Below are 23,541 nucleotides of genomic sequence, written 5' to 3' on the forward strand. Positions count from 1 at the left end.
CGGGAATAAAGTTTGAATTCAAACATGAACGGTGCTAAGGTATGAGCCCACACCAGCCACCTAAGCAGTCAAGATAAAATAAAATAAAAGAAAAAATAGGAACTCCTCTTTGTCGATCACCCCATTTACTGTCTTTCTCTTTATATAAGGATTGTTTGGTTTTTCATTGACTGACAAAATTGCAATCTCGAGTGTTTTTCGGATTTTAATTCATCAAAATCCTCTATTGAAAAAAAACAAAAAAAACTCATCGAATATGATTTTTTGATAGCTGTCAATGACACAAATAATTCACATAAGCTTTTCCTGGATATCGAAAGGAACTAATGTTGTGTGGAGTAACCGAGTCCGAGATATCTAGGTTCATATTATGACGGATTATCTCTGTCTCGAATTAACTCCCATTCATCAAACTGGCACATTACCAACAAAAAAATGTTAAAGTGTACATACATTCGAAGCTGGCCGATTATATTGTAGATGAAAATCCAATGCTGGATTACATAAATATTGCTACAAACAAAGTAAAATAAGATTACAGAATCAAAGTCAGACGAGTTGCTTATCGTTTAGTGATCCATCTAGAAACGATTTAAGCAATGGAAATTAAATTATTTACCTTGTCATGATAAGACATGGTGCAAACACCAATGTTAACGATTACGGCGAGGGCCATACATCGATATGCTCGCTATCATATATAGAAAACAAGGAAATTAGCTTAGCATGATCTTGAACAATCCCACGAATAAACGCATAAAAGAGATGATTCTTTTTGAAGATCAAGTTTAAATTTTAATTCCAAATTCGTGCAGAACATATGCTGCTTTTGGTGATCGAGCTATGAGCCCCGAAATTGTTGAATCATCAATTTGTAAGCTTCTTATCCTTATATTCTTGATTTGCCCAGGACTTGTTCTTTCAGAATTTGTTGATGGTGAGAGAACCTCTCTGATGATGCTGAAAGAGCATCTTGATCCCAATCACACGACAATCCTGCACAGCAATTGGACAAAGGCCCATTGCTATAATAATATCAGTCACTGGATTGGTGTAACATGCATTAATGGGCGTGCTACCCAATTATCCTTAGATAGCATGGGGTTTTATGGAAGCATTGGACGTGATGCTTTTGTAAATGTAACAGAGTTGAGAGTGCTCAGTTTGAAGAATAATAGCTTGAAAGGAAGTCTTCCAGATTTTTCACATGTTTATTTCATTAAGCAAATTGATTTCTCATATAATAAGCTGACAGGGCAAATCCCATGGAGGCTGGTGTATCTGCTTTTCTTGAAGGAATTGTATCTGCAGAACAATGAGCTGACAGGTTCAATCCCTCCTTTCAATCACGCTTGTCTGAAGGCCTTCAATGTTTCATACAATCATTTGACAGGTTCCATTCCAAATACCGCTGTATTGAATTCATTTGATAAGTCTGCTTACTTGGGCAATGATTTAATGTGTAGCAAAACATTTTCTTATAATTGCTCATCCTTATCAGCTCCTCCACCTTCACCTTCACCTTCACCTTCACCAAGTACTCACAAGCCGCCAGCTCATTCAACGCCATCAACCCTTATATTACCTTCACCAGTACCTGATTCAAAGCTTTATTCCACGATTCACAATAAAAGTGGTTTATCTAAAGACATTATCATTCTCATTAGTATTGCAAGCGCTGCAATTGTATTGATCGTAATTGTGCTCTTTGCTTCTTTATATCATAAGTTTATATCGTCAAGGGAATAAAATTCTTCCTCCAAAAAGTTTCCCGTTTTCCAGAAGAAATCCTTGTGTAAATTTTCAGTGCAACTTCTTTCAGAGCATTATTCCAAGAACATATTTGGAGTTTGAACGTGCACAAACCTTCCTATTTTTCATACTAATGATAGATAGCTGTTGTAAGGTTAAATTATTTAGAAACTTGATTTGTGCTGATCTATGTTCTGTAAGAGCTACAATATACTGATTTATTCAGATATAAAAGAGTATAAGGTTTACAGAATCTACTTCCTCAAAAGGAAATTATTCCAAATTGGGTGCTCTGTAATTCAGAATTGCTCCGGCAGCATTGTGTTGTTCTGTACAGAAATTTGATACAGCAAAAAAGAGGCTGCTGTCTTCGACGAAGAGGTATACTGTGATACGACTCAGAACTCAATGTTTAACATGTTTGCAAAAGCTTAAATTATCGTTATATATAATTTTTATTTTAAAGTATCATTATATAATTTTTTATTTTTAAGAGCTTAGGGCAATGAACGATTTAAGTGATGGTGTTGTTTTACATACTTATTTGATCAGACCACTTTAAACATAAGCAAAGTTTGAGTCGTGCAAACTACAACAATCTGCCGGATTAACAATGGCGGCCTGCAAAATATTTCTGAAAATAATAATTTGTTGGAAGGTTTTTGTTTATTAAAATAAGTGGGAAATTACTTCAAACCCTTACGGATAAGAAATAAAAACCATAAAAAAATAGGCTTGGAGAGAAAGCCAACAAACAACCACGGGTCAAACAGAATTTATAACCAATATATACGATAACCTATTAACATAAAGTACAAAGACAACATAATAAGAACAATAAAATTCAAAAAACAAAGTAACATAAAAAGAATGCAGACTCTAAAAGTTCCCAGTCTTCAATCATCTGATCCAAAATAGACTCCCAAGCCGACGAAGTAGCAATCTTCTTTCCCTTTTTCTTGTCTTCATTTTTGTTCTCTAGTCCATTTTTCATCTTCTTCTTGTAAATTTTGCCTCCTGCTATGACCACACCATTAAAGTCTTGCATATCAGATTATTGTTGATCTTGACTAACTTTTCTATGGCAGTTTCTAGTCGAGAAATCCACTCCCTATTCCTTTCACAACCAATGCAGTTTTTTGGAGTCTCCAAATTATCAACTTTGATCACAAGATCTTCCAACTCCACTACAAGGACCTACCACTTTAGAGAACTTTCCACCTTGCTAGTAGCCCCTTTGTCAACAGGTTCCTCATCTTCCTCTTCGCCATAACCTTTGACGATATTGAACCAGGGCTTCCTCAGAGTGAGTTTCATAGGGTGGTGAGTGAGAAAGGGAGTCTTTGAGGATTAGGTTCAATGACTCTTCAAGGGTTTTATCATTGTCTTCTTTGGCTTCCTCATAGGAGGTGGAATCATCTGACTTGGACTCAATTTCTTCTTCTAGAGGGTTTTTTCCAAGAGAGGCAACAATCTTAGCTGTTGTAGTGATCTTGGAAAGCCTTTTAGACCTCCTATATCTAGAGGAGCTATTAATATCTTCTTTAGCACAATCCCTATCAAAAATATCAATAGCAGACAAGGGTTTGGGTGAAACAATTGAGCTATTTTTTACGCAATTTTTTACCACTTTCTCTTTACCAAGAGTTGTCTTTTTCGAACTACCTGGGAGATTGAGCACTTTTTTGCCCTTATTAGGAGTAAGGTTTGGGCCAAGTTCCACAACAAGCTAAGGGGTATCACAACCAAGGCTTAACTTCTATTTCTTGGAAGAAAAAAGGTGGGCTTTTTTTTAAGGAAATGGCCCTAGAAGAAGAGCGAGCATCATCCATAAAAGTAATTTTTCTTTTGATACCACCACTCTGGGAAGGGCCAAGGTCTTGGCCCAGGGTTAGATAATTCTGGGGAAGAGTAGACTTCAAGGTAGGGGTCATATATAGATATTAATTATAAATAGCATAGAATAAACATTGATGTGAAGGGGGATAGACATCATCAACAATACATTTTTCCATAAAAAAGGTAAGGAAAAATTGATAAAATTAAGGCGCCTAAGAAGATTAAGGGAAAATGGTACATGTGCACCATTACAAACCTCCCCTCAAACATGAAATATTTTATCAAGTGGTAGTCGACAATCCCCCGAAGAGGAACCAAATCATCCCTACTAAACCCATTTTGGTGTCATTTGAGTTTTTTCCTTCTCAAAAAACACAGTGATGTAACCTTCATAAGCTTGCTTTTGGTTCAAGTTGGGAATCTCCTCCCATCACAACTTAAACTTGTCACCTATGCAATGAGCTTCTCAAACACCTCCATTTTTATACTACCCAATTTAATTCTACCATTCTTCCAATTGTTCATAAATTAGGATGATAATTCTTCATCATTTCCTTTCATAACCCAAAAGAAAGGGATAATACATCCTGTCTAAAAGATCTCTCACACCTCAGTATTCTTCCTTAGGGTGTTAAAGGATGCGGATTTCACATGCATCCTTTGTCCACCCATGGTAGCTCTTCTACTATTCAAAGATGCAGACACCAAAAGAAAACCAAGACCTAGAAGAGAAAGACAAAACTCACTTTTAATAATGTTTTCCAAAAGGACTTCAATATTTAATAAATAAACTGCCACTAAGGCATTTCTTTCCCTACCACATGAGAAAGATAGATGAAAATTTGTACTATCTTTTTGCTTATATATTTTTCTATTTCTTTAAATATTATGGTGAATAGGAAAGTTTATATCAAAGTGGGATTCATACATTCACTTAGTATGAAGATTAAGAAACTCCTTGGAGTTATTCAAAAGATAATCCATAACATTTACCCTTTTATGATTAATCTTTCATCATTGGTTTCTCATGTGCTTGTTGTCAATTCTCATCCTTTATATCTTTCTCAACTAGGTGATAATATCCTTATAATGATTTATTAGCCTGCTATACATCATAATGATGCAAATAATAAAGACACCTTTCAAAATACTAAATAAATTAATTCCTTGCATGGTTAATGAAATCCACTAGCCCATCATTGATCAGATCATTCTTGATTGAAAATAGAATATCCCTATCATTTCCCTAGTAGTTCAATTCATGAAATTTATAACCTTCATCTACCAATCTATTTGCCAACTATGTTTAGCTTCCCAGAGTGGTATGAGAGTGAGGATACATCCACTATCTTCTATGAAATTTCTTATTTTTCATAGGGGGAGTCACCAAATTTTTGATATCTATCACAATTTTTGAATTACCTTTAATTACCAGTTTTATGAAATCCATGCATAATAATCTGCTTCAGACCCTGCTATAGAGAAATCCCCTCAGCCTCATTATAGGTCTCACTCCCAATTTTTTTACCATCACACTCTATCATTATTCTCCTATCATCACATATTATACCTTTTGTAGCTACCATTCCAATATTACCTTTGTTGCATCCATCAAATTTTAGCTTCACCCATTTCTTTTAAGTTTTCTCTATTTAATATGATGTCTTATAAACTTCTTGGTGACTCTGATTTAATTCATACGATAGGTAATTCACCATTTTGATCTGACATATAATTCAAAGTAGGTATCAGGTTGGGAAGCTTTTTGATGTTTCATATGATTAGTATTTTCACTTATCCCATTCTTTATAATTTGTAAAACCTCTTTGTTGTTCTTAATAACCCCCCTAAATATCTTATTGTTTCTCTCCTTCCAAATGACCGAAGAAAGGAAGAGGGGATTTGATTCCAAAGTTCCTTCAAACTAAGGTATTTTCAAAGGGGTAATTATCCTTCCAACTTTCAATAAAACTTCTTGTGGTCCAAGGAAAAAACCAATTAATTTGGAGAGAAAATAACACCTCATCCAAAACCTCCCTAGTTAAATTCTAGTACATAATTAGATGATCCAGTAACTCCTCTTCCTTGTAGCATAAGATAGACCTATTAACCAAATCGAGGCCCCTTTTTGATGAGGTTTTCTATAGTCAAAATCTTGTTGTGATTAGTTGTCTAACAGAAAAGGGTAATTTTAGTAATGACATTTTTCTCCATATTAGGTTCCATCTGAAGTCCAATTTTTTAAGGTTTTCTCTATCATGTATGTATTGAATGGAAATTAGGTTTCACAAGTTAAGCCTTGTAAACTAGGAATTGACCTAACTTTCTAAACAAAATGTTAAAGAAAGAGAGAACTTAATTGATCCAATGCAAGAAGATTGAATGTAGATCGAGTTCTTTTTCCTTTGTCAAATTAAAATTTATTTGAATGCTAGTTCTAGGGTGAATGATGAAGAATTGATATGAAATTGTACAAACAATAAGCTTCATATGGGATACAGAGGCACATAGAAATGTTTGAACACGAGAATCAGAGAAGCACCTATGACAACAAGTTTGGCTTAGAATTGTGGGACCATGTGACAATTTGCATCCTAGTCCCTGATGTAATATGCAAATAGATCGAAATCAAGTTTGGAATCAGGATGTCGCATAGAATCTATTCCTAGAAGTTCGTAAAAAATTCTCAAGACCATGGTGGTTTTTATCTCGGTCTCCTATTTTTCACCTCTACAAAAGTCAGATCTAATCATCGTTGTTAGCTTCTTTATTTTTGGCTTTTTTATTTATCACTTACACACAAAAATAAGGTAAATAGTGTTGTTGATAAGGTTTAGAACTAACCCTTGAATTAAATTGAATTTGTAAATGGAAATATTGAAGTAAATGTTGAATGATATACCTCAAATCTGTTGCAATTGATAATGGATGATGATGCAATGTTCTTTAGATGTGATCACAAGTATTGATGCAATAACATGACTTTACATAACATGAACATGAATGATCTAATCAAACACACATGCTTGCATGAATATTGATGTAGATTTGTTGCTCTACAATGTTTGAAGGATATGATGGAATGTAATGCTACCTTGAATTCTTGGAGATTCTTGACTTTGACACATGGATAATATTTGAATGTGATAGATGATGTTAGATAAAAATGAATAGGAAAAGTTAATAGGAAGAATGCTCTTATATATGGTTCCCAAGGTAATTTACCAATTGGGTTGACCTCCAATGATTAAATAGAGGCACTCATAACCGAAATCATCGAGACAGAGAAGTGCACTGATCCACTTAAATTTGTTCCTATTTAAGGAGGACCAGGATGCCTCAGGTGCTATGGTCTTGGGACGAAGATGGAATGGGTCCCATGGTCCACCAAAAACAAGGCAAACTAGGGAGATATCAAGGTGCACAACCCAAGGTATAAGTTCAATTCTCTGTGCGAACATATGACATTAGATTCGAGGTAAGAAGACCAGGAATGGAACTAAGAGAGATCTAAGATAAGTCACACTAAATTAGTGCCTCAAAATGTTGTGTAAATTATGTAGGGTAACAATTTATGATGCTATGACGTAATAATCTAAAGAGACAAAAAAGTTTCCTAAAGGATTTGGGCTCTAAATAACACTCTCTAAGGTGTAGAAAAAAATAATCTTTGACCTCCTTTCTCATGAAAAATTGAAGTAGTAAATGCTTACACCTAGGTTACCTCCCATTCCAATCATTATAATAAAATAGTCTGGTGTGAAATTGTTTAGAAAGAGTGCCTTTACAATCCATAAACAGGGGTATGGAGTTGAGAGTAGCATTGCCAATCTATTCATCCTTGCAGAAAGTTGATTCTTAAACCCTTTCCCACTTGTCATATGATTCCTTGATTAAGGATTCTTTTAGTATTCAAGATATTTTTCTAAATCACTTGAAGCCTTTAGGTAGAGAGGGGGAGAGTAAGTCTTCACCCTAAGGTATTTGGCTTGGGAAATTCTTGTCACTAATTTTCTTTGGACATTAGGTTCCATCCAATCTTAGCAAGCAAATATTTATTGAAATATTGTAGCTTCCTTAGCCTTTAACACCCAATTGGTTTGGGTTTACAAAAAAGTGTCCCATTGAACAAGTTTTTTTTTGTTAAATTTAAATTGTTTTCTTAATTTAATATGGGAAAAAGCACATTTAAGTTGATTTTTTAATTAAAAAAGAGTTAAGAGGCATTCATTTTCTTAAATTTTTTTATGGGCCTTCATATGTGATCTGATTAACTTAATCAATTGAAAAAGGATCATAAAAATTTATTGTTTATCATGACATACGCTATGGTGGCCATGTTTTTCTTTACAATAGGATAGTCACATTCTTCATCTTCATCGATGCAACAACATATGTTTTTCTTGACAGAATAATTGACAAGGATTGATGAAGCTCTTCATCAATATAGCAACATATACCAGTCTTGCACTAACAAAGAAAAAATAACAGAAGACCTGGAAGATAAAATTAAGGTGGCTAAGTATAAGATTGAGCAACTTTTAAATAGTTTTGTTGGTACTCAATCATTGACCAGCACTGTTGATGGTCAAATTTTTCTTTTTGAATCATAAATTTCTGCCTTGGAGAGGATAAGAACAGGTTAATCCGGTGGGCCAAAGAATTGAGAGGTTTGGTCAGTCCTCGACTTAACACTTTATTACTTCACAAAAGAGAATGTATAGAACATATGAGTAAGCCCACACCAGACTCGTTAACAGAAGAAGAATTGCATTCTTACATTCTGAATGGGTTTGTATCAATTTTGGGAACATTGAAAACCGACTGGGACACTTTCTTGGGAGTTTTGCAGAGTGCTTATCCGGATATTATCAAGCACATCTAGATCCGATATACATAATTTTGATTTCATTCTTTCATTTATTATTTACCCCGACTTTGGCATTTTTGTCAAAGGGGGAGAGGTTAGATGTGAAAAATGTTAAAGGGACATAAGAAGTAATGTATAGCTCAGCAGGAGCATCTTTCTGAGATCATTTTTGGGGAAGATTTTGGACAGGAACCAGAATAACACTTGAATGATTCATTTTTCACATGTCAATGCCAAAGGGGGAGATTGTTGTCAATTGACACTCATCCGGACTCATGGTGTTGTCATTGATGGAAACACACATCATTTTGGGTTGGATACTTATCTAGTAATCACTTGTATTTAAGGTTTAACATCCGGTATTCAAGGAATCTGACATTGTGAAAAGCAAGGGAAACCGACAAACTAGGAACTAGTATTTGGAGGCCGACATAAGAGATTGATCTGGCAAAGGTTTAAGCGGCAACAATCATGATGATTAATGTTTGTACTTTGTATTGGGCTGACATGTATTTATCTTTTGTAATATTATTGTAAGCCGACATAAGGCATTCATGTATGTAAGGGTATATAAGTCAGTCTATTAGGTCATTTTGGGATATAAGGTGATATAGGATTTATGCAAGTGTGTGAGAGAGATCTTGATTGAGATATTGTGAATGTAATGATCGGTAGTCGGTCTTGGTTATTTGTCAAGAGAATTGGAAAGTGAATTAGGTTACTAGTAAGGAAGGAAACAATGTTAACCGATACAGTTTGTGCTTAAACTGGAACTCATCCAACATACTAGATGCACATTTAGAGTTTAGATTTTCATTTGCAATTCAGTATTTTGAATCTGTAATTAGTGAGGCTCCTTTGTGATGAGCGGTGTGCTCTAGGAAGTGTGCCTTCCTGCATGTGCATGCCCCTCTATGTAATGTTTATTCATTTGGCCAGTGGATAGATATTGTGGGTCACCAATCCCACTGTGGTTTTTCCTCCTTGAGGTTTTCCACGTATAAATCTATGTGTTATGGTGTTCATCTTTGTGGTTGCATTATTATCACTTGTTGTTACTTGCTTTTATGCATACCGGTTACTGAGTTGTTTTGTTAATAAGGTTAAAATTAATCATACCTGTAGAACATTGATTCACCCCCCCTCTCAATGTTCTTGGATTCCAACAACAAGATCCTTATTTGAAAAGAAGTAATCAAGACCATAGGTAGGGGAAACATGAGCCATTTATATTTCCCAACCAACTTCCTTTGAAGAACTTATTGCCTTATGCCTGTTTGAACTAGCGGTAGCCACCCCAAATGCAACCATTTTGGATGGAGGATTCCAAGGGAATTCACCTCCTAATAGATCTAATTACTTCAATCCCTCTAAAGACTTCAAAATTTAAAATTTGATTGGAATGCTCTTATTTTTTATTAGAGAAAGAACAAGTTTTGAAGGGACCCTGAAACCCTTTAACAAGAGAAAAAGTTTTGACTTAACAAGGCATTAAGCCAAAACACAAAATAGAACAAAAAATCCCCACATAAATATATAGAACAGTACATACTTGGGGCAAACAAAAAAGGTCAAACTGAGAACTAAACATACAAAACCAGTAGAAAAACCAGCAAAGCACCCACACAAGCCCAACAAAAGGGCAATATTAATTCAACAATTGCATGGACTACTCCATCTCTTTTTCGATATCCCTCATGGTACTAGTGATTTTCTTTAGCCTTTGAAAATCGGGAGGAGGAATTGCAGCCTTTCTCTTCAGAATACCTTTGGTCCTTTTGCTTGGTCCAGACGTAGCATCCTGCTCAATAGTATTAGCCTCCAAACCCTCCTTAAGTTGAAACTGGTCCTCGAGACTACTTATCATGTTTTTAAATCTATCAACAGTGGCACTTAACACCCTACGACTATTATTAACCACAGGACCTTAATGGCTTCCTTTATTTTTTTCACTTCCTGTGCAACCATTCTAGTCTCATAGCCCTTTTTGAAATAATCAAAAGATTCCATAGTAGATTTGATGCCATCAATTACCGATGCCTTGTCTTTCAAAGATGTAGGGCTAGGCTCATCCACAATTTGAGGCTTCTCCAATTGCTTGATTTTGTCTTTCATCATGTCAATATTGATGCTACTCACCCTCTGCTTCAATTGCACATCTTTAATATCATAGAATATCCATTTAAATATCTTGAATGTATCAACGACCCCATATCGCGCTAAATCCAACATATCAATGACCACCTCCTTATCAGAATTGAGCAGATTGGAAGAAGGATCTAGGTTGTTAGGGAAGGGTTGGTAAGTCTCAGGGTTTTGAACATGATGAGATTCCGAAGAGGCCGAAGAAGAGGGAAATTTTCTCTGAGTAGCTTTGCCCTTGTTTTTCTTAGGAGCCAACTGGGGAGAGAAATACTCATACTCTGAATCAATATGATAATCATCCTCTTGGGACTGGATTGTAATACTCTTGTTATTGCCACTAGGTAAAACCTTCTAGTCATTTCAATATATTATAGGTAGGTTACCATCTTTGATTGAGCAAAACAATAATTATTAAATATTAATCTTTGATTTATCTATATAGGAATTTAAAATTGTATTAAGTAATCTTAATTTTATGGTAGTTACTTTTATTATGGATTTAATTTTCAAAACAAAAATATTGAAAATCTATGTAGATTTATGCTTCATAATGCTATTCTATTGATTTTTATGACTTTAGCAATTACACTTTTTAAAATTAAAGTATCCAATATTTTGCACTTATTTCTAACTTTATTTAATTTCATCCTTTTTTATATCTATGCATAATTTGTATCATATTTTACTATGTTAGCTATACATTATTGTTCTTAGTTGTATTATGTTTTTAAAAAATATTTATTATTAGATGTAATAGTTTTGTGAATATGTTGGACTTGAAACTTCACAATGAATACCCAACAATTTAATCAATTAAGCTCAAACCCTTGGACAAGACATGTAATTTCAAAAAATAAAAATAAAAATTAACAAAGTTGTGGGATAAGACTCTTTTATACATTTATAGAATGTCTCTCATTGTAATAACTCTTAAATAAATAAAAGCACTCCAAATTAGTAACTCTAAATGTTTTTGATTAGGTAAACAAGTTTTGAGGGGACCCGAAACCCCTTACGTAGGTTTTGAAGGGACCTGAAACCCTTAGATTTTACCACGATCCAAAACCCAAAACAAACAATTGCTAATGATACATCAAAGATAAATAGCAGCCCAAAACAAACCTAGTAGCAAAGAGATATCAATGAAACCTAGCTGAAAAAGGAGGAGGCCAAAGCCTTTCACTAGCTCAAGGGTTTTATCAAGGCTCCCATAACCTTCAACAAAAACCAAGGGTTTTTCCAGGCACCCATAACCTGATTAATGGGTTTACAAGGCTCCCACAAATAGTAGAAGGTTTTTCTAGGCTCCCATAACTTGTAACATAAGTTCTTGGCCACAAAAGACCAAATAGCCAATATGTAACCAAAAACAAACAATGGCCAGACTGGGCCCTTGAAAACTGCTAGCAACTAGCCAGTCCTAGAAAAAAACTAAAAAACATAGGGTTTTTCTAGGCTCCATCAACCTTGAAAGTGGGTTTTACAAGGCTCCCACTACCTTCTAAGGCCCAACATTACTTGTATGCACAATCTGGCCAAGAGGGTTTTTATAGGCTCCCACAACCAACAAACTATTCTGGGACAATGATAAAAATTTGAACCCAAAACCATCTGAGAAGACCACCATGAGGGTTGAGACCAGCTCCTTCAATCAGTAGCATGAACTGCAACAACCAACATGCTCCTCCACACCTACTCTCCACCTCAATAGGACAATAAGGAACATAGGTCAACATGAAAGTGGATTTTACAAGGCTCCCACAATATTTTGAGGCCTAGAAAATAACATCTTGTCCTGAAAGTGCAATCTAGCCAAGAGCTTTTTTATAGGCTCCCATAACCAGCAAACCCTTCTAGGAAACAGGGGGAAAACCGTAAGCCCAAAACCATCTGCGAAGATAACTATGAGGGTTTTGACTGGATCCCTCGATTAGAAACACAAATACCAGCAGCCAAGAAAATCTCCCACACCTACTCTCCACCTCAATAAGAGAAAGCGCCACCAGCAATAGAACAAGAAAGAGAGTAGCCCGACTGCCCAGATAGCTCAAACACAACCCAAAACCCATGTCGCCACTCCACCTCCATAGGAGAGAAAACACCTCACACAGAGATTCATGAGAATTAATAGGAAGAACATAAAAATCCTTACCAAGGAATAAATCAGGAGAGAATAGAGGGTCCACACAGAAAACCAACGAAAAGAAGCAGTAGGCCATCCAAAATAGCCAAACCACCCACAAGAGTGGAAGCCCCACAAAACTTGTGCAGAGAAAAACTCGAAGCGGACCAACCATAGAAATAAAAAACCCCAACCCCAAAAGATTGGGGCTTCCATCTCCAAAGCTGCAAAGTAAATAGTTCACTCCCAAAGCCAACAACACCCACCACCACAGCCACACCTTCCTATAACCAGACATAGCCTTGCCTCCAACACCCAAAAAAAGCTTGCAATCTGCAACTCTTGCCAAGGAGATTAGGGGGAAACTTGTTGGCATTTGGCATTATAACAGACAATGGGAGATTGTTGGCATTTCAATAAGGATATTGAGAAGGTTGTTGATGATTATGGATATAACTGATTAAGGATGTTTACTGTCTTAATATTATTATTTTGTCATTGATGTCAAGAAATTGATTTTCTAATTCAGTATGATGTTGCCATATCTTGAGAAGTATGATTTGAAGAGTATAAAGATGTCGGTAAAAGATACATGAAGAATATGATGAATAAGGGGATGAATAAGGTATTCAATGGGCAACTATTATCGAGTCAGACAATGATGAGATCATGATGTTTAGATTGTTTTAACATCATACATATGTTTTAAATTATAAGGTTAATACTATACTATGTTACCGAGTAAAGAACCTAGTCGATAAACCCTAAGGAACCTAGTCGGTAAACCCTAAGGTTGTCGCTATCAGTTAATGAAGGCAGAATGTCTACCGAGTGAAGTTTAGTATTTATCGAGTTGTTACTGAGTTATAACTGAGCTGTAACATAATACATTAAATGGTTACATGCGTTATTTAATGAAGGAAGCTGATAAGTTGGAACTGATTAAATGATTGGTACGCTGTGCATGAAGTTTGTTAATGAATCTATGGCAAAGGAAAATCTGCACGAAGATCTATAGCTCAAATTGAACCGCAATACCCTAGCACAAGTTCCAAGGCAGGGTAAAATGTTTTTAGATCGAAGGATACATTGAACCTGGTCAAAGTTTGAAGATCTGATGGCTATGATTGATCATGGGAAATGTGATCAAGGAGATTAAGTGGTTGGCGAATTGTTTATATATAGGGAACTATTGATAAACAATGTATGTGGGCAAATGTATGCACAGGGATGCTACATAGTGATTACTGAGCACAGAAGCTTGAAGACCTGTTTGAATAACAGAGTATAGAAGCCCAACAGATGGACAAAATTAGTTCTATGTCTAGATTGTATTGAGAAAATAAGAATCTGCTTTAGCATTTTAGATGTGAAGTTGCAGATAGATTTTTATTACTGTTATTTTGTGAAAGTGACAGAAAATCTCTTAACCGAGTGGACTTAACAGTCTTATTTGTAAAACCCTCTAGCAAGGTGACATTCTGATTGAGTGTTTGAAATCCTTTAACAAGGTCACTTCTAACAAGGTGAATAACCTAACAGATCTGAGGGAAATCCCTTAACCGGGTCACATCTAGCAATGTGTTTGTAATCTTTAACAGGATTTGCTTTTGACCGAGCATACTCTAGAAGAGTATATTTCTTAGTGGGTCCGAAATCCCACAGTGGTTTTTCCCTATTTGGGTTTCCACGTTAAATCTGGTGTTATGAGGGTTATGATGTTTATATGCTTTTGAGTTTGCATGTTTAGCAGTTTTGGTTATATTACTGAAGTATATGTTACCGAGGTTGAATCTGATGTTTTTATGGAAGATTAAGTTTGTATGATTCACTCTCCCCTCTCATCTTGTTGGCTATTAGATCTGTACTTACATTAAGTATCAGAACTATCAATTGGTATTAGAGCTTTGGACTCCGGAAGAAAAATTTAAAGGTACTTGAGGCAAAGATCCAAAGATGTATAAGAGGGATGCACCAAAGTTGAACAGGTCAAGTTTCTCTACATGGCAGAAAAGGATGAAGCTGCACCTATCAGGAGTTGGAGAATATGCTGTATATTATCTGGAGAATGATTTTATCACATCGAGCACCTATCCATTGACAATGGAAGAGATAAAGGCAAAGCAAGAACATATCCAAGCAATGATTGAAATAATATATACATTGACCGACTCAGAGTTTAATGATCTAGAAGGCTACAATGATGCAAAGGCTATGTGAGATAATCTCATATCAGTATATGGAGGAGATGAACATGTTCAAAGAGCAAAAGTAGATAGTCTAAGAGCACAACTTGAATCTATGAGGATGAATGAAGGTGAGAACATAACTCAGTACAATACAAGACTAAAGGAGACTGTCAATCAAATCAAAGGAGCAGGTGGAACTATTGAAGAAAAAGATATAACAAGTAAGTTGTTAAGAACCCTTCTACCGGCTTATGCAATCGGAGTCTCTGCAATCAATGAATTGAGGTCTGTACCTAATATGCTAGTTTCTTTAGATGCTACTATTGGTAAGCTACATGCATTTGAGTTAAGTAACTTTGATAACAGTGGATCTTCGGTAAATAAAGTTGAATCTGCATTTAGTTCTTTTCATCTTGATGAATCTAATGATTACAATGAAAGAAAGTATAAGTACTCTGAAGGAGATCATAGTGGAGCAAGTGAAAGATTTCGTAAGAACATGGAAGAAGTACACAAATTGTATGAGGAAATCAGAAAGCAGGAAGAGTTTGAAGAACTATTAGCCAGAAGGTTACCGAGAGGCAAAGGTAAGTATAAAGGAAAACTACCTTTGAAATGTTTCAATTGTGATAAAATAGGACATATGGCTTCTAACTGTCCTGACAAAGAATCTACTAAAAAGAGAGATTACCGAGATGTTAGACAGAAAGACAATCATTACAGAGGACACTGAGACTTCAGAAGAAGAGATAGAAAGACATGCTTAATAGCTGATGAGGAATCCAATGATGATAAATTAGATGAAACTGATACAGAGGAAGTAGTTTATGTGGCTATCAAAGATGGATCAGATGAAGAAAGGTATGAAGAAAAAGCCCTAATATCTCACGTAAATACTAATGATTCTTGGATCATAGATAGTGGATGCTCACATCATATGACAGGAGATAAACACAAGTTTGTTATGTTAGAAGATTATGATGGAGGCTATGTAAGATTTGGTAATGATGCACCATGTCCAGTGAAAGGTAAAGGATCTATAACACTTCTTGACAATGCAAGATGCAATGATGTTTATTGAGTTGAAGGTTTGAAATACAATTTGTTGAGTGTAGCACAGCTAAACAATACAGGTTACCGAATAGAATTTCAGAAAGGAATTGTCAGAGTTCATGACAAGAATGGAAAGTTAGCTGCTATCGGGACACAAACAAAAGGTAACACATTTCACCTTGACTCAACTCGGAATAAATGTTTGTATGCAAAGATAGATGATACCTGGTTATGGCATAAAAGGTTTTGTCATGTAAATTTTGATAATCTGATCAAAATAAGTAAGAAGCATCGAGTAAAAGGTCTATCGAGTCTTGAAAAGCTTGAGAATGCTATGTGCCGAGGATGCCAGATGGGTAAGATGACAAGACCAAGCTTTACAAGTAAGTCTTGCACTTCTAAGGGAATTTTAGATCTTGTGCACACTGATCTTTGTGGTCCTATGAAAGTTCAAAGTTATTATGGTGATAAATATTTCATATTATTTGTGGGTGACTATTCAAGGATGATGTCGGTAATGTTTTTAAAAGAAAAATCAAAAGCTTTTCAAAGTTTAAATGGTACAAGGAAAGAGTTGAAAATGAAATAGGAAGGCAACTGAAATGTCTTAGATCAGATAGAGGAGGAGAGTTCACATCTGATGAGTTCAACTTATTCTGCAATGATCATGGTATTAAAAGACAAGTCTTTGCACCGAGAACTCCACAACAAAATGGAACAACTGAGAGAAGAAACAAATCTATTGTGGATTGTGCTAGAACAATGATGATTGAAAGAAAGTGCCACAAACATTTTGGAGAGAAGCAATAAGCACAACAGTATACACCATGAACCGAGTACAACTGAAGAAAGGTACTTTGAAGACACCATGTGAAATCTAGTATGACAAGAAACCTAATGTAAGTTATTTTAAAATCTTTGGAAGTAGATGCCATGTACACAAAGATGATAGAAATGGCAGGTTTGATCAGAAAAGTGAAGAAGGAACATTTCTAGGTTATTCTTCTAGAAACAAAGCATTTAAATGTCTGATCAAATCATCTAACAAAATAGTAGAAAGTGCAAATGTGAAAATTAACGAATTTGTAGAAAGAAATGATGAAGGAAATTCCAAAGAACCAAAAGATTATGATGAATTTGTCTATGTTCAACCGACAAGTTTTACCAAGAAAACTGTTGAAGAAAATGAAGAAAATAACTAGTTACCGAGTGATGAAGAAGATCATACAGAGCCTACCGAGCCTGTATTAGCCAAGTATGTCAGAAGGCATCATGCACCAAGTCAGATTATAGGAGATAAGGATGATCCAGTGATGACAAGGAACAAATTGAGATAGAACACATGTTTGATATTTGAATTTGAATCGAGAATAGTGAAAGAGGCATTTAACAATGAAGATTGGATAAATGCTATGACAGAAGAGATTGATCAAATCAAGAAGAATGACACATGGACACTAATCCCAAGACCGAAGGACAAAAATGTAATCGATACAAAGTGGATTTTCATAAACAAGCTAAATGAAAAAGGAGAGGTCATTCAAAATAAAGCAAGACTAGTTTGCAAAGGTTATGCTCAAGAAGAAGGAATTGATTATGGTGAAACTTTTGCACCTGTGGCTAGACTTGAAGGAGTAAGAACATTGTTGGCATATGCTGCTTTCAAAAACTTCAAGGTATATCAAATGGATGTCAAATTTGCATTTCTGAATGGAATATTAGAAGAAGAAGTTTTTATTGAACAACCTGAAGGATTTGTTGAAGACAATAATAAAGATCAGGTATGTAAATTGAACAAAGCATTATATGGTCTGAAACAAGCACCTAGAGCATGGTATGAAAGATTGCACTCTTGTTTGATTAAGATTGGTTTTATAAGGACAAGTGAGAATAGCAATATGTACATGAAGAATGATGAAAATGGAATACTGATCTCAGCCATATTTGTTGATGATATTATATTTTGTGGAAATGACTCTTTATGCAAGAACTTTGGAAATGAAATGAGCAAAGAATTTGAGATGTCATTAATCGGTGAGATAAAGTATTTTATAGGTTTACAGATACTGCAAATGAAAAATAAGATTTTCATTACTCAATCCAAGTACATAAAGGAAATCTTGAAGAAATTTGGAATGGAGGATTCAAAACCAGTAAGTACTCCTATGACTACCAATTGTAAACTATCAAAGAATGATGAATCTGCATCTGTTGATGAGACACTTTACCGATCCATGATTGGAAAGCTACAATATGTTGTTCACAGCAGACCAGACATAGCACATGCAGTAGGTATAGTTGCAAGATTCTCTGCAGATCCTAAGGAAACACACATGACAGCAATCAAAAGAATTTTTAGATACTTGAAAGGCATAGAGGATTATGGCTTAGTATATTAGAAAGGAAATGATTTTGATTTAAAAGTTTATACTGATGCTGATATGGCAGGCAACATTGATGACAAGAAAAGAACAAGTGGAGGAGCTTTCTTTTTAGGAGAAAGACTAGTGAGTTGTCTTAGCAAGAAACAAGGATGTGTTTCACAGTCAACAGTAGAAGTTGAATACGTTGTTGCAGCATTGAATTGTACCAACATAGCATGGATCAAACAACTATTGGAAGGAATAAATGAGAAAGTTATCGAGCCATTAACTATATTCTGTGAGAATACTAGTGCCATTAACATTTCAAAGAATCATGTTATGTACTCTAAGACAAAACACATCTCTATCAAATATCATTATCTTAGAGAAGAAGCTCAAGAGAAGAAAGTGGTGTTGGAATATGTTAGCACAAAGGAACAAATAGTAGATATCTTCACCAAGCCACTACCAAGGGACACTTTTGAATATCTCAGAAGTAACTTAAGGGTCCTACCCCTATCTTCTGCTCACTAACTGAGTTCGGTGAAAGCATCAATTCAATAACTCTATCGAATATATTTTTAGAGTTGATGCTGATTTACACACTTTAGGATGTTTTCTAAAGGTGTGCAGGAAATAATGCAGGATACAATACAAGGAACAAGAATTGAAGACAAAATGCTCCGACTGAGACTCAGTTGATACACAACAGTAGGAAATCACTTCCTACAGGAAAAAATTATGTTTTAGTTCTTTACTTTTTGGCAGTGTTGTCAAAGGGGGAGAAGACTGATTAAAAAGACTGAAACTGAAGGGGAGAAGACTGAGAAAAGAGGAGAAGTCTAATGTATGGGGGAGAATTCTGTTGACAGTAAGAGAGCATTTCAGCATTTCAGAAGCACATCAATCTGAATCTTTTTAAGGTCAAATCAATTGATTTTGCCATCAATGCCAAAGGAAGAGATTGTTGGCATTTGGCATTATAACAAACAATGGGAGATTGTTGGCATTTCAATAAGGATATTGAGAAGGTTGTTGATGATTATGGATATAACTGATTAAGGATGTTTACTGTCTTAATATTATTATTTTGTCATTGATGTCAAGAAATTGATTTTCTAATTTAGTATGATGTTGCCATATCTTGAGAAGTATGATTTGAAGAGTATAAAGATGTCGGTAAAAGACACAGGAAGAATATGATGAATAAGGGGATGAATAAGGTATTCAATGGGAAACTATTACCGAGTCAGACAATGATGAGATCATGATGTTTAGATTGTTTTAACATCATACATATGTTGTAAATTGTAAGGATAATACTATACTATGTTACCAAGTAAAGAACCTAGTCGGCAAACCCTAAGGTTATCGCTATCGGTTAATGAAGGCAGAATGTCTACCGAGTGAAGTTTAGTATTTACCGATTTGTTACTGAGTTGTAACCGAGCTGTAATAGAATACATTAAATGGTTACATGCGTTATTTAATGAAGGAAGCTAATGAACTAGAATTGATTACATGATTGGTATGCCGTGCATGAAGTTTGTTAATGAATCTATGGTAAAGGAAAATCGGCATGAAGATCTACAGCTCAGATTGAACCGCAATACCCTAGCACAAGTTCCAAGAAATGTATGCAAGTTCCAAGGCAGGGTAAAACATTTTCAGATCGAAGGATACATTGAACCTGGTCAAAGTTTGTAGATCTGATGGCTATGATTGATCATGGGAAATGTGATCAAGGAGATTAAGCGATTGACGAATTATTTATATATAGGGAACTATTGATAAACGATGTATGCAGGTAAATGTATGCACAGGGATGCTACATAGTGATTACCGAGCACAGAAGCTTGAAGACCTGTTTGAATAACAGAGTATAGAAGCCCAACAGATGGACAAGATTAGTTCTATGTCTAGATTGTATTGAGCAAATAAGAATCTTCTTTAGCATTTTAGATGTGAAGTTGCAGATAGATTTTTATTACTGTTATTTTGTGAAAGTGACAGAAAATCTCTTAACCGAGTGGACTTAACAATCTTATTTTTAAAACCCTCTAGCAAGGTGACATTCTGATTGAGTGTTTGAAATCCTTTAACAAGGTCACTTCTAACAAGGTGAAGATCTTAACAGATCTGAGGGAAATCCCTTAATCGGGTCACATCTAGCAATGTGTTTGTAATCTTTAACAGGATTTGCTTTTAACCGAGCATACTCTAGAAGAGTATATTTCTTAGTGGGTCCGAAATCCCACAGTGGTTTTTTCCTAGTTGGGTTTCCACGTTAAATCTGGTGTTATGAGGTTTATGATGTTTATATGCTTTTAAGTTTGCATGTTTAGCAGTTTTGGTTATATTACTGAAGTATATGTTACCGAGGTTGAATCTGATGTTTTTATGGAAGATTAAGTTTGTATGATTCATTGCCCCCTCTCATCTTGTTGGCTATTGGATCTGTACTTACATTAAGTATCAGAACTATCAAAATTGAGGAAAAGATCACCTCCTTGCCTACTGTAGTCAATCTAGATCTTTAGAAAATTGCAACCAAAAGAAAAATTGTCGCACAGGCTGAAAAGAAAAGACCTTCTCCTAGCCCATCTGCATCATCGTCCTCATCCTCTTCACCTAAGTCTTCACCCATAAAAACCCTAACTTGTTCACTCCCAGCAGCTTGGCTGTTCCCGCCCATCTTCCTAGTAATTCTAAATGTTTTGTAAATAGATATATTTAATATATATCTATATTAATCTTACAACAGTGTAAGGAATAATTAAAATTGTTTGCTATATATCATCATTCTTCTCTCGACCAAGATCTACCATTTCATCTAATTGTTTTCACTCAAATATTCTATAAAATTATCATTAGAACTAATAATAATGCTTATGCTAAAGGTGTATTACACTTACATATGGATGCATAAACCTCCATCAATAAAACCTAGAAGCATTTAATTTGACGTGTTTGTGACACTTTGAATGAAAAAAAAAATTATATTATTTTTATTAGAAGATTGGAATGTTAATATTCTTAATAAATATAAATAAAAACAAATATATATTTCTACATTGTTTTAAATATATAAAATTTAATATAATAATATATTGGAAAGAATGTTATTAATTATGGGGGATGGAAAGTGTTTTTTTTGTTAAGGATAAGGATAAAAAGATTATAAAAATATATATAATAATATGATAATATAATAATGATAATGTGGGGTTCTTCCTATAATTTGTTGCTTAAGTGGTGGTGGTGGTGTTGTGGCTCAGTCATTGTGATCGGACTCTTATGCATTCGCCGATACATGGTGATCGTAAGTTTGAGCAAGAGCTTTGATAAATGGAGATGAGATCCCTCATTTGTGATGTGACCAGTTCATAGTTCTAAGTCAAAAGCATTTCACGTAGAACCAAATAATCTAAATATTTTTTCTTTAATCAAAAGTTTAAAAGAAATATAAAAAATATAATAACAAGAATACATATCAAAACATAATATTATATTTATTTTTTAATAATAATTTAATATTATCATAAAATATCTGATACCTTTCCGAATACTTAAGTATATTCTTATAGATAGCCTACATGACAATAGCTCCAACATGCTTCTATTTCTCTATTGTGAAGTCAAGTCATTGAGTCCTAGATATCTACGTTCCTATTATGTCGATTATCTTTATTTCGACTTTAACTCGCAATCATCAAACTGGCACATTGCCAATATATTGTTTTGATTCACGCAATCATCAAACTCGCACATTGCCAACATTCTGTTGAAGACAAAACACGAATTCTAGATTACATAAATATTGCGTTGCAAACGAAGAAACCGAAATAAAGCTATGCAGACAAAGCTTTGGAAGATTGTTTATTACTCTCCATTTACAAACGATATAAGCAATGAAAGGGAAATCTACTCTGTCCTGTTTAAACATGGCGTCAATACCAATTTAAATTATTGCTTAAGGGAAATCTAATGCTAATACCATGCATCGATGTGTCCGGTATTATGAATAGAAAACAAGGAAACCAACTGTCACAATCTTAAACAATCCCAAGATTATTCCTATATAGCAGAATCTGATTCTTTTGCAGGTCAAGCTTGAGGTCTATTTTCTAATTCATGCAAAGCATAAAGTGGTTTTGGTGATCCAGATATGGGCTCATCAATCTGTAAGTTCTGCATTATTTCCATCGTTATATTCTTGATTTGCGCAGGATTTGCTGTTTCAGATTTTAATGGCGATGAGAGATATTCTCTGACTATCCTGAGAGATCAACTTGATCCCCTAAACAAGACAATCCTGCATAGCAATTGGACAAGTGCCCATTGCTATGAAAATGTGAGCCACTGGATAGGTATAAAATGCATGAATGGGCGTGCTGTCCAATTATTCTTAGAGGGCATGTGGCTTTATGGAAGCATTCCATGGGATGTTTTTGCAAACGTAACAGAATTGAGAGTGCTCAGTTTTAAGAACAATAACTTGACCGGAAGTCTTCCAGATTTTTCAAATTTTCATTTGATCAAGCAAATTGACTTCTCATATAATAAACTCAATGGGAGCATCCCATTGAGTCTGGTGAATTCGAGTCTGTTGGAGGAATTGTATCTGCAGAACAATGAGCTGACAGGTTCAATCCCTGCTTTCAATCAGCCTAGTCTGAAGGCCTTCAATGTCTCAAACAATCATTTGACAGGCTCCATTCCAAATACCACTGTGTTGAATTCATTTGACGAATCTTCTTACTTGGGCAACGATTTACTGTGTGGCACAAAATTATCTCACAATTGCTCATTCTTATTTTTCCCTCCTTCTCCTTCACCAAGTACTACATGATTCGCAATACAAGCGGAGTATCTAAAGACATTATCATTTTCATTAGTATTGTAAGCGCTCCAGTTGTATTGATCATTATTATGCTCTTTGTTTCCTTCTATCAAAAGATTATATCGGTTTAGAGAATAAAATGCTTCCTCCAAAAAGCTTCCTATTTCCAAGAAGAAATATTTAATGTAAATTTGCAGTGCAACTTCTTTGAGTATTATTCTAGTAACGTATCTAGCATTTAAACGTGCACAAACCTTCCTATTTTTCATACTAATGATAGATAAGTTATCAAGTGTTTTAAGTTCTTTTTTTGATTTAAGGTTATAATATCAAATAAATATACATCATGAAAATTTACAAAATAA

General features: G+C 34.9%; 1 protein-coding gene across 1 annotated transcript; it reads left to right on the plus strand.

The window, feature by feature from the left end:
- Positions 1-843: 843 nt before the first annotated feature.
- Positions 844-23,185, plus strand: LOC131064814 (receptor-like protein 1). The gene is made up of 3 exons (XM_057999084.2): positions 844-1,695; positions 2,004-2,133; positions 22,563-23,185. Exons 1-3 carry the CDS (start codon positions 844-846, stop codon positions 23,183-23,185), a joined length of 1,605 nt encoding a protein of 534 aa, XP_057855067.2.
- Positions 23,186-23,541: the final 356 nt, after the last annotated feature.

The sequence above is a fragment of the Cryptomeria japonica genome, chromosome 10, assembly GCF_030272615.1.
Source record: "Cryptomeria japonica chromosome 10, Sugi_1.0, whole genome shotgun sequence".
In the NCBI taxonomy this organism is placed as follows: domain Eukaryota; kingdom Viridiplantae; phylum Streptophyta; class Pinopsida; order Cupressales; family Cupressaceae; genus Cryptomeria; species Cryptomeria japonica.

Excerpts from the sequence above, each read along its gene's own strand:
- LOC131064814 (XM_057999084.2), top strand. The coding sequence starts at position 844 with ATGAGCCCCGAAATTGTTGAATCATCAATTTGTAAGCTTCTTATCCTT. Across the intron at positions 1,696-2,003 it reads GCGCTGCAATTGTATTGATC|AATCTACTTCCTCAAAAGGA; the intron begins GTAATTGTGCTC and ends TAAGGTTTACAG. Across the intron at positions 2,134-22,562 it reads CTGCTGTCTTCGACGAAGAG|GATTTGCTGTTTCAGATTTT; the intron begins GTATACTGTGAT and ends TGATTTGCGCAG.